This window comes from Chrysemys picta, chromosome 3, assembly GCF_011386835.1.
Source record: "Chrysemys picta bellii isolate R12L10 chromosome 3, ASM1138683v2, whole genome shotgun sequence".
Taxonomy (NCBI): domain Eukaryota; kingdom Metazoa; phylum Chordata; order Testudines; family Emydidae; genus Chrysemys; species Chrysemys picta.
In genome coordinates this window covers 17,725,804-17,738,123 of record NC_088793.1, presented here as the reverse complement: position 1 = coordinate 17,738,123, position 12,320 = coordinate 17,725,804, and the positions used below count along the sequence as shown (strand labels likewise).

General features: G+C 40.4%; 1 protein-coding gene across 2 annotated transcripts in view; it reads right to left on the bottom strand.

Moving 5' to 3' along the window:
* Positions 1 to 1,200: 1,200 nt before the first annotated feature.
* The window catches only part of RUNX2 (RUNX family transcription factor 2), a 200,986-nt gene continuing 189,866 nt past the window's right edge, over positions 1,201 to 12,320 (bottom strand). For both annotated transcript variants that reach the window (XM_024101101.3, XM_005297396.5), the window contains exon 7: positions 1,201 to 6,484. In XM_024101101.3, the coding sequence (XP_023956869.1) occupies positions 6,006 to 6,484 (479 nt within the window). In that variant the 3' untranslated portion in view covers positions 1,201 to 6,005. The remainder of the gene's footprint in view (positions 6,485 to 12,320) is intronic.

Sequence of the window (12,320 nt, the reverse complement as noted above, 5' to 3'; positions counted from 1 at the left end):
TGCCACAGGACCCTCTGTTGCTTTTTAATCTGAGGACTGTATGTTTGTATTAAAACAAGCAGCTATTAAATTGCCATTTACATTTTCATCATTAGACTTCAGCATTAAAGATTTCTTGAGACGAATGGTGCCTATCTCAGGTCCCTGAGCTTTTGTTTCTCTTTGGAAGCACTGCTTTGGTTCATGTCAGGAAGGTTATCTTCATCACTACAAAGGGCAGAAACTTAATTGCTTTAACTATATTTTGCAGAAACTGATGGGGCTTCTAGAGAAGTGATCATTTGGTGTTATCACTGGATCCTCAATCCTGAGTAAAGTACAGTACATCAAAACCGCACCTCTACTTTTTTGCCCTTTGTTACTAGAGCTGCAGTCTGACTGATGGAAAGAAAAAGAGCTATTAACTCCTATCCATATGCCTTCAGCTGCAGGCAGCAGATACATTACTCCTGTCTCAGACCCACACCTAAGAGCTGCTATAAATGTGAAGTAGTTTTCTATATTCACAAGGTTAAAAAAAAATAATGCAAAGTGATTCCATGAGGCTAAGGCATTTTGTGGGAATGCTCTACCAGGGATACTCTTAGACACAAGCAATGCAAACAGCTATTCACTCTATTCCTCCACATGGTCCTCTGGCAACTCAGCAGCTCACACACCAGGCTGATCTCCTGCTGCCGGTGCCATGGGGAGAGGAGAAAAAATTAACTTCTCCCAGGTCTCCTCTCCACAATTAGTCTGACCAGGTGCCAGGGGTCAGTCAGGTAGAAGTGAGAGTGCTGAAATCTATTCAAGGTCTCCCCAAAATCCTAAGCTCTGCTCTCAATGCCTCATGAACTGGCTGTTTCTGTTAAAATTCACCATTAGGTTTCAGAGTTATCACTCCATTAAAATGAACAGGGCTGTTCACATCCCTCTGAAGAATTCTGTTTAAAGTAGTTTGGCTGCAAACTCAGGAAGAAAGCAGTATTTGGGGTGGGAGGAGGGTCAGGTCTGGAAGGTTTTCTTTGCAGCCATCCAGACTGGAAATTTATCTTGATGTTTAGATGAAAGCTTAAACACTGCAGAAAATGAAGAAACAACCGATGAAATTTTGGTATAGTAGCCCATGGTATATTAGCTCTATCCAGTCCTTGACTGTTCAGGTGTGTGACTTGGATAATTAAAGAGACAGCAGAGGAGAAGAAGCAATGAAGAACATTAACAAAAAAAAGCCATTTTATTGAAAATGAAATTCAAACTTCAAATTAATATTACAATCATGAGAAAATGCCAAACAATTCAATTTACAGTTGCAACATACAATACAGATAGTCCCTTTGAACTTAAAGTAAACTCGTCCACAATCGCTGTCTGTGGCACAAAGCAGAATGTGTTTGTACAATATGTGCATGAAAAGCAAATCTTGGGCAACGGTATTTGAAAAAATAAAAAAAATAAAGCTTGTATTTACAAGAAATGCTACAAATGTTTTGTTCCAGCAGAAGTTCAAGACTGGTAAAACATATTTAACAACAACAACAAAAAGGAATGTCACTTGTATTACCTAAAACAAAGTTACTGTAAAAGTATGGTTTTGGCTGATATACTTAAAAGTACTGCATTTAAAAAAAAAAAAAGCAAAGAGTTATCTGTAAACGTGGAAGTAAACAAACATCTAAAAAAGTTCTCAGAAAATGTTAAAATGAAATGCATTATATTAAAAAACAGTAAGAAATTCAGGGGTTCAGAGAATTGGGCTTCTTTGATCTTGTACTCATGGCTGGTACAGGTTATAATTATTGCTTTAGTTCATGGCTTGTTGTCTGTCTGAATCCTGGCACATCGTATAACCTGGATTCCATGGCAGGCTCCAGTAATCAAGGCAGAGCCGTATTCCGATAAGTATGACAGTGCAAAAGTTTCCCCACTCAAAATGGCACCTGTTGAGACTGATAAATCTTTGCTGGGGGACTGCTGGCAGGAAGTTCAAGACTAAGAAGTACACAGCAGCTGGTCTGGTAAAAGAATCCATAAATGCCACTCTAATGACATTTTAGGTCAAATCCAACTCAGTTCATACATGTGGTCCTATTGACTTCAGTAGGCCTACTTATATGAGTACGGAAAGCTGGATTTACTGCTCTATTTTATGTAAAGGACATCATACCTGTTCTGATGTAAGTACATCTTTGGTAGAATCTGAGAGAGCTGGAGATTAACAAAGGCATTTCTTTATTTCTAAATCCATGAACTGCACCAACACTTCCACTCCCCGAAGGAAAAGGGCTCTTGTACCTCTGAGGAAATAATCCTCATAATAATCATAATGTAAATGATACTCTAAGATTAACTCCATAACATAATATTTTCCTGAATCAAGAACATTTCCAAATGCACTTGGAAGCATTTTCCAAAAGCTCAGACATGCAATTGTGCACTGACGTGTTTGTGCAGTTACCCTCAATCACCCGTGCAAACGTAGGAAGAGATTTTTCAAAAGTGCCAAAGGGATATAGGAGCACACATTCTATTAAAAGTCCATGGGGCTTGTGCTCCTAAATCTTTGGGTGCTTTTGATGTCTCCTTCTTAGTATTTGCCTGCTCACATGAGCAGAATTAGCCATTTGCCTGAGTGATCCTGGAAGCTGAGGGCATATCCACATAAACCATGGCAGCAAACCACCCAACCCTGGTCAACAGACTCTGGACCGGGGGGCTCATGATACTTGTGCTTAAAATAGCTGTGTAGACAGTGCTTTGAAATTGCAGCTTAGGCTGTAGTTCAGGCTCTAAAGCCTAGAGAGGAGGATGGGCTTTAGGGCCCAACTGCAATGTCTATGCATCTATTTTTAGCGCAGTAGCATGAGCCACCCCCACCCCGGAAAGACCTGGTCTGCCACAGCGCAAGTGCAACAAATTAGGCATGCATTTTGCATTGCATAATTGCATGCTTAAGCTATTTGCAAGTCTGTCCCTAATGGTCCAGTTGAACAATGGGGTGACACAACCAGAGTTATGTAGGTACTGAGCAAAACAGAAATCAGGTCTATGATGGATTTATCCAGAAATAAAATGAAGTGCTTGAATTGTACAACAAAATCTTTAAGGAGAAAAAAATTTCTGGGTTGCTGCCTGCAGCCACTCTAACAACATTTCAATACAAAAGCATCCCTAAAAAATTACTTCATATGCATACAGTAAATCTTTAAAAAGCCCTTCTCAGCAATAACAAATAATGTACAAATATAGTACCTTTTATTAAATAGGAAACAGCTTGCACTGGCAGTACATTTTTTTCTTTTGCTTACTAAACAAAACACAAAACTGAAATGTGTAACCAGACACTGGCTTTTTAAGTGCTGCTGAAATTAGCAAACGTATTTTACAGTTACAAATAAATGGACAGTGGTATGCTTCAAGCTACCACAAACAATAAATAGAATCAATTACAGCTTCCATCTTTGAAGGAAAACTAAGTATTAGAAAAGTGTCTTACTTATTTAAGCATACTTAGTATACAACCTTTAGAAGGCAAAGACTTTTTGTTTTTTTTTTTAAGAGCAAGTAATCACACCAAATTATGAGGAACGTACCATGGTAATCTCTGTAGCTGACTGGCTAAACCATTGACTGATGTTGACAATGTCTATATTGTCCAAATAAATTATTATGCTGGATGACTGTTCACCATTTATTTAGTGTGAGGGTTACATCCCTCATTTTCAACAGAGTTGCAGCCCAAGGAGAATACTGGTTACTGGACGCAATTAAGGCTAGCTGGGTCAACAGAGAGCACTGCATGCTGGGAGCATGAAGCCTAGGCAGGCTGCACTTCTTGTTAAAAGCCAGGGTGGCTGCAATCTGATCTACTCTATGGCCCTGATTCAGCAAAACACTTAAGCGTGTTCTCAAGTCCCACTGAAGACCATGGGAATTAAGCATGTGCCTAAAGTTAAGCACGTGCGTAAGTGTTTTGCTGAATATGGATGGACTGCTGAATCAGAGGTTAATATGTACAGTAGGAGCCTGATCCAAAAACCCATTGAAATCAATGGAAAGATTCCCGCTAACTTCAGTGGGGTTTGTATCAGGATCAGACTCCTGAGAACTTGCCAATGCAGCCCTTGGTTTGCAAAATTTGGGTGCCTCTGTTTACAGTTTGGTAGCAGACATGTTGATTAAGGGTATCGGGTGCAATTTCATATCCCTGTATTAGTGTACCATGCTTAATAGCCAGGAGTGGGCTTTAAGGTGACTTTCATCTTCAGTATTAAGTTTGAAGATCTGACTATTGCTGAACACCGGACTGGCAGAGCATTGGTCTGCAGAGCAGTTCTTCCCTTGTGCTTGTCTCTGCAATATGACAACTGCCATATCTATTAAAAAGTAAACAAAAAAAGAATCCTCATTGCTCTAGCATTTGATGCTAGTGAATTGTGACTAAATCACATCAAGAGGCTAAATACTATTGGTTTTGTTTCATAAACCTAATTATTATATACAGCTGGTTGAAATTTCAATGAAAGAAACATTAATCACAATTTCTCCCTGTCTCCCATTTCTGACAACGGCTAGTTGAAATTTATATAAATTTTGAGACGCTTACAAAATTTTTGTCAACGTTTCAAAATTAGAAACACGTTGTCAAAATTGACAATGTTTTGAATTTAACATTTTTCAAATGCTGATGGAAAAAACAGGGAGAAAGAAAAATCAAAGGGGGGAAGCACTCATTTTTCCTTCCTGTTTTTCAACCAGCTCAGTTATTACTGATTAAAAGACAAGACTGCGTTGAAGGCAACCAGATAGCTAATAACATTTTAAACACAATATTTCCTTCATAGGTTATTTTTAAAAAAAGATACATCCAAAATAATTTGATATGGATGCATTTTGGTCTGGGGAGAGGGTTAATCACATTGTAACCAGCTCACACTGGAACTGTTTTTCAGAGTTCAGGTACCGGTCTGAGGTTCACACCCCTGAAGAAATTTAATTATTTTTTTAAAAAACAACCCACTTTTAGAGACCGAAGTCAACATAGCATTACATTAAGAGACGTTTAAAGGGTCCAAATGTCATTAAATAATTATAAATATTTCTTTAAAGTTATATGATGATTTATGTTAGCAAATAATTTCAAATTTCACACATTTATAATTTAAAAAGAAAAAAAACCACAGCCAAACACAAGTACTACCTATACCATTTTGGCTTGAGTATCATATATTGCCATTTTTATTTTTTGCATAAGTAATAAGATTTTGCTTTAATTTTGGAGGGTTGGGGTTTATTTTTGGTTAATTGGACAAAGGCAAAAATAATTATAGGAAAAACAAAGAGGAAACCCCAAGATTGTCTATTCAGATTGGTACCTTGAAGACTCTTTCTCTTTAAGTACCAAAAAGAAAAAAAAGCAATGAACCGAAAAGTTCCAACTTTTATGTGCAACAAGGCTTGGATAGAAATTTTGAACATCTACCATGATCTGAATGTATTATAGCAAAATGGAAGCAACTTGATCTGTGCTTTCCCTTTCATGTGCACCAATACAAGCCAGTTGAATTGCACTATGTGAGTGAACAGGGTCCCATACATTGTATGATTGCAACTGTATCTGGAGCTCAAGGTTTTTAAAAAATAAAATGGAGCGCAACCTTTGCCTTGCTTCACCATGTTTTTCCTGATAACTGGGGAGTCTGTTTTCTCCTTATTGGCAAACGAACTCACTATTTATGACAACAGTCTAGACAAAAAAAAATATTGGGTTATTTTTGTGTGTAAAAAGTACATTTTAAATATAAAACAAGGTGTAAAATGTTTCCAAGAAAAATATGTGCTTTGATCCACATAATCTGAAACATGGATTGTGCTTGGTTGGTCACTCTTGCGTTATTTATGGCCATTACCATCTCATCTAAATAGTTGCACATATCAGTAAAATCTATTTAAAAAACAGGCACTTTGTAGTTTGTCGACCATTTGTTTTTGGCTCACGGAGATTGGGCTGCGCAGAGAAAATTTCAATATGGCCTCCAAACGGACTCATCCATTCTGCCACTAGAATTCAAAACAGTTGGGGAGCTGCTGTGGCTTCCATCAGCCTCCACACCGTCATTCTGGTTAGGCAAGTTAGGATTTAATAGTGTGCTGCCGTTTGATGTGGTGGTGCAGGGAGGAAGCATTCTGGAAGGGGAGCGGTCTCCTCCCGGCACCATGGGGAACTGGTATGATCCTGATGAAGTGCCATAGTAGAGATATGGAGTGCTGCTGGTCTGGAATGGTCCACTTTGGTTTTGGGAAGAGCCTGGATAGGGCGGTGGTAAGTAGGTGTGGTAGTGAGTGGTTGCTGACATACCCAGTGACATGCCTGAGGTGACTGGCGGTGTATAGGTAAAGGTAGCTGGATAGTGCATTCGTGGGTTGGAGAAGCGGCTCTCAGTGAGGGATGAAATGCTTGTGAACTGCCTGGGATCTGAAAATGGGCCCAGCTCTGAAGCACCTAAAAATTATAACAAAAGATGGGGGAAAAAATCTGTAAATATCAATTTTTTTATAATAAAGTGATATTTTTAAAAGAAACCCCACTTCTTTTGGTCCCCCAAAGAACAGCAAATCATATCAAATAATACATTGCAAGGAAAAGAATCGTAGACCTGTCTTATACAAATGCTGGGCCAAAAGCACCCCTGGTGTAACTCCACTGATGGCAATGGAGTTAGTAGTATTGCCAACTCCGAGCGCTGAAAAAAACACTGGTCAGCCCCACCCCCCATGAGACTTTAAAAAATAATAAATGCTGAATTATATTTTGTTTGCCTTCTGGTTTCCGAGCATAGAGGGTGCACTTGGGTCACCTTTACAGGCTTTCCTCTGCAGCCATGAGTGCTAGAAACCTTTTGTTTTAAAAGAAAGCCTGAGTCTCATGTGAGCACTTGTCTTCAAAAGCTGGGGCTTTAAGAACAACAGTAATTATCCCGAGACTTACAATAAAATCACAAGAGCTGGCCACACTGAGTTAGTCATGCTAGTGACATCAACAGAGTTAAACCAGGGATGAATATGCCCCCACCGTTCTTATCACTCAATATATCTCAGGTCATGATCCACTGGACAAGGTTTTCTTCTATGAAAAAGGTTATTGGCTCCATGTCAAGAGTTTTAAAACCGGGTGAGCCACCAAGCTGCAAGGAAGTCTGCATGTTTTAATTTTCAGCACAGTGCACGGCAAGTTGCAAGCCCAACACTCATTATTCATAGAAGCTGTCTGCTTATAGTGTCTCTTCCATCTGGTTGTCTATAGACCCCACAGCACATGCTTACTCTAATGTTCTTGGTGGTAACACTCTACAATAAGTTCGTCTCTGACATGAAGCAGGGATGGGTGAACTCATTTAGCCCAATTTCCAATTCCCTTCAAACATTCTAGGTTTGAAAATAATAGGTTGGGTGTTCTGCTTAGGAAACTGGGGGGAGGGGGGGGACAGAAACAGGAAGTTGGATTAGAGAGCTGGTAGAATGAAAATTGGGGAGGGGGAACAGAGAGAGGGGCAAAGAAGAAGTCTAATGAAAAAATAGAATGCAGTGTAGGGGCACTCACTTGTGCCGCCCTACCTTTAAAGGTAGGAAGGATATATTTCCCTAGTGCACAACCCTTTAGAGTGTGTGCTCACTTTTTCCTCATATGAAGTGTGTGTGTGTGTGTGTGTGTGTGTGTGTTTGTGTGTGTGTGTGTGTGCGCACATATGGAGGGAGCACTGGTTTAAATTGCAGGGAGAGTGTTCATGAGCTAAAACTGCTTTGGCCCTGTGCTGCTTTGTTTGAGAACTTAGCAGCTTTGCAAAACTTCATGAGTTCACCCATCTCTTCTCCCAAAACCACCAAATCTGTTATATTTAAAAGGGAATTTAGGGCTCCTGTCAGGTGCCAGATGACTGCACTGAACACTGAATTTCTCTGCTTATCCACAGCATAAGCTGCACAACGGATAGCAGTGGTGCTTTCCCACACCATGGCAGCAATTCACCTCAAACCTGACCTGAAAACATTCCCATCTAGTGAGGGGATAGGTTGGTCCATTCCTGTCCTTGGCCTTGATGGCTAGAGACAATGATGGGCATGAATGAAAACCCTAAGGCAGAAAGATTCTGTTGAGTGCCATCAGCTGGCATGGTGGCTTTTATGATTTCGACGCCTGACCATTAGAAACTGCATCAAGACCACTAACTCATTTGACATAAGCAGTTGAATTGCTGCCCGGTGATGATTAGAAATATGCCGAAAGGCAATGTTCAGAACCAGAGTAGGCGTAGGGCAGGGTTGGCAAGCTCTGGCATGTGGCTCGCCAGGGAAGCGGCGCGGGCCGAGAGATGTGCTGGCCGCGGCTTCCCGCCGCCCCCATTGGCCTGGAGCAGTGAACCACAGCCAGTGGGAGCTGCGATTGGCCGAACCTGCCGATGCGGCAGGTAAACAAACTGGCCCGGCCCGCCAGGGTGCTTACCCTGGCGAGCCGTGTGCCAGAGGTTGCTGACTCCTGGCATAGGATAAAATCACAAGGTCTGATTGAAAGTGAAGGATTCTAATCCAACCTCTTCAGAAATTTAAAGAGAGCTAGATTTAAAGTTCCAGTGTGGGGTTGTTTCTAGGAGTGATCATTATATGATTACTACTACCTGATCTGGAGTTGAATCAGTGACCTAGAAGTGAATGACTCCATATCCATTTACCAGCCCACTAAACCCCAGAACTATTGAATGTAATATAGCTTGTACAGTAGAACCTCATTGTTAGGAACTAACCAGTCAACCACGCACCTCATCTGAAACCAGAAGTACGCAATCAGGCAGCAACAGAGATTTAAAAAAAAAAAATACACGTACTGTGTTAAACATAAACTACTAAAAAAAGGGAAAGTTTTTTTTAAAATTGACACCGTAAGGAAACTGTTTCTGTGCTTGGTTCATGTCAATTAAGATGGTTAAAAGCAGCATTTTTCTTCTGCATAGTAAAGTTTCAAAACTGTATTAAGTTAAAGTTCAGTTGTGAATTTCTGAAAACAACCATAACATTTTGCTCAGAGTTACAAACAGCCTCCACTCCCGAGGTGTTTGTAACTCTGAGGTTCTACTGTACTTTTATAGCAAACACTGTGTCACTGCATGCAAAGTTCCTAACTACAAACAGCAGCCAGAGGCCATACCACCCAGAAACAAAGCTGTTATTTTGGAACGCTATCATGTTGCTCCTTTTATACTGTGGAAAGGTCTGATACGTATCGGGAAATGTAAGGTTATTGAACAGTTTCTCCAGCTGCTTGAGATGCTGAGTTCTGAATCTGTTAGTGCTTACGATGCTCTCAATTAATGCAACTCGACTGACTTGAACTAAGTTGCTCCTAATTTACACGGGTGCAAGTTGAAGTCAAAGGTAGATGTGGAATTGGTACGCTGTTAAGTATTTATATTTTGTTTCTTTGCAATAAGTACAATTCTTTTTAAAAAGCCCAAGATGCTTTTGATGTTTTTTTCACTGTTGCTTATAAAGCACAGAGTCCTGTTTACCCAAACACTGAATAAATGTAATTTCTTCTTATAGGGTTATGTCTGCACTGCTCCTACTTGCAATTCGGTCACTGCCCAATTCGCCAAATTCCCTTTTAGCCACATCTTTAACTTTTTGGATGAAGTTGCAGTGTGTTTCCTTACCAAGATTTCTGTACTGCCCTTGTGCAAGCATATTATTTTCAGGGTTGATCAGAAAAGTGCTGGGTTGCAGGGAGTTCTTAATGGGAAAACAAATGTCTGCCATGCCTTGTTTTTCGTCTCAAAACCCACTTTTTCAGGCTTACTTGGAAACTCTAAATCTCACTGCATCCAACCATTGCTATCACAGCTTTTAAAAACTGTAACCCTGGAGACGCATGCTCTAGGCTCTCCTGTGCCCATGTCATTTTATTGACCTCACTTTGCCGTAGGCCCTCCCACTTCCCTCCTTGTCTTAGCTACTTCTACTGCTTTTGTTTTAACTTGGGCCCTGATCCTGCAACCACTTTATGCGTGTAAATTGAAACATGTGCATAACTGTTTGCAGGATTGGGATCTTAGATGGTAAACCCTTCTGGGCATGGAGTCTATCTTTATTTGTATTTGTGCTATGCACATAAGTAATGATGATGGTTGATAGCAGGGGTGGCCAACCTGTGGCTCCGGAGCCACATGCGGCTCTTCAGAAGTTAATATGCAGCTCCTTGTATAGGCAACGACTCCAGGGCTGGAGCTACAGGTGCCAACTTTCCAATGTGCCGGGGGGTGCTCACTGCTCAACCCCTGGCTCTGCCACAGGCCCTGCCCCCACTCCACCCCTTCCTGTCCCCTCCCCTGAGCCTGCAGTGCCCTCGCTCCTCGCCTCTCCCTCCCAGAGCCTCCTGCATGCCATGAAACAGCTGATTGGGAGGTGTGGGGAGGGAGGGGGAGGCGCTGATCTGCGGGGCTGCCAGTGGGTAGGAGGTGCTGGGAGCATGGGGGTGGAGGGTGGAGCTTATGAGGAGCTGCTGAAATATTACTGTCGCTCTTTGGCAATGTACATTGGTAAATTCTGGCTCCTTCTCAGGCTGAGGTTGGCCACCCCTGGTTGATAGTATAATAATTTGAAAGTGCAGCAAAGCATGTGTCTTGAAATACCACCCCTCCCCCACATCCCAATCCACAATTAAAGATATACATTGATTTTTCTGATATACCAGTGGTTGAAAGTAGTTTGAATTTGAGGCCTCCCAGTCTCACAAAGTGTCACTTTTCACACAAGTGACACATGCAACCTGCAGCCTATTTCAGGGCTGAAAGCTTTGCCCAAGCTACACTTGTTTAGTGAAAACAGTGTTTCCTCCACTGCTATTGCAAAGACAGAAATGGAAATAGGCATCTCTTAATGCAATTTCTGTCTTCTATGATATGATCATTTTATGGAGCTTAATTAACAACATAAAAGAAAAATCAAATCAGAGTTTATCTCTTTACCCAGAGGATTTACATCTCAGAGAGTTTAGGTGAACTGTACTTAAATTTACTAGGTAAGTCTGCACAAATGTAGTTTGGCATACAAATCGTCCGTGAGATATAAATTTAGAACAGAAATGAAGTAATGTTAAAACGTCCATCTCTACACTAAAGCAGTAGGTTAGTACGTACTTTCTTTCCTGCAGACCATACTGCTCTTGTGTTTTGTATTTAAAATAAGAACAATTAAAATTCCATGTGGTTTCACTTATTTTGATGCAGAAGCCTCATTAAAAACCCTAGACTTGGGAGCTTGCCAATAACAGTCTAGGATTGGTTTTGCACGAGCTTTTTTTTTTTTACCTGTTGCAGCTTCGCTGATATATTGTTTACAGCACAGCGTATGCCACGGTCATTTCTCCATTTCAGTTTACAGATGCCAGCTAATGCCAGTTGACATTCATTTTTCAATTAATGAGCTCTGCTTGTAGTTTATAGAGAATAATGCAACAAATTTCCGCCTGGTTTCAGCACTTTGGCCAATCACTTCCAATTATTATAGACTGCAATGTACTGTGGGTATATTAACTCCTTCTGGGTACAGCAAGCTGATGTGGACTTTAAACGGATTATGGGATAAATTTATAACTTACAAACATTGCAATTTGCTGGAATGTGCTTAGTCATTTTTTGTTATTGGGACGTTACTGAAGAAACATTCCCTAAATGTATTGCATATGTCTGCTGTGGAAGGGATTTTTAACAATCCAGTGCAGCGTATAATCATTAAAAAAATGTATGAGAAAATACAATGGTGTCTGTCTATGCTGTGCTATATTAGAAAACAATTGAACAGACGGACCCAAGGAACCTCAGCTTGGCATACTTATAACTATCACTAGGGACTATTTTAATTAATTATATTTCACCTAAATGGTGCACTCACCGCTTTTAGGCTTGGTGTTACGCCTTGCACTGTTTAAAGATTGCAGTAATTATTCTATCCTGAATAGGCCTGGATGTGGGACTAATTGATTTGTTATGGCTTTTTTTTTCCCCTAATGTCTATGATTTACTTGTGCAGTTTAGCATATAAATAGGGGTGGTAGCACATCTATTTATTGTGGTTGCCTGACTCTTCCCATTATAAGATCCAGTTTTCAGATTTTTATAACTTTGCCAAATGTTTAACCATTTCAGCTGAAATTTTCCATGTTGAGTGTCTGCCTCAGGCTTTTATTTATTTATGATTATTATTATTTATGATTATTTCAGCCAAAACAGTTCTGTTGTTTCTGAGAACGAGGCACGTGGAAAATAACTGTTTAGCCTTGTGGGGAGTAG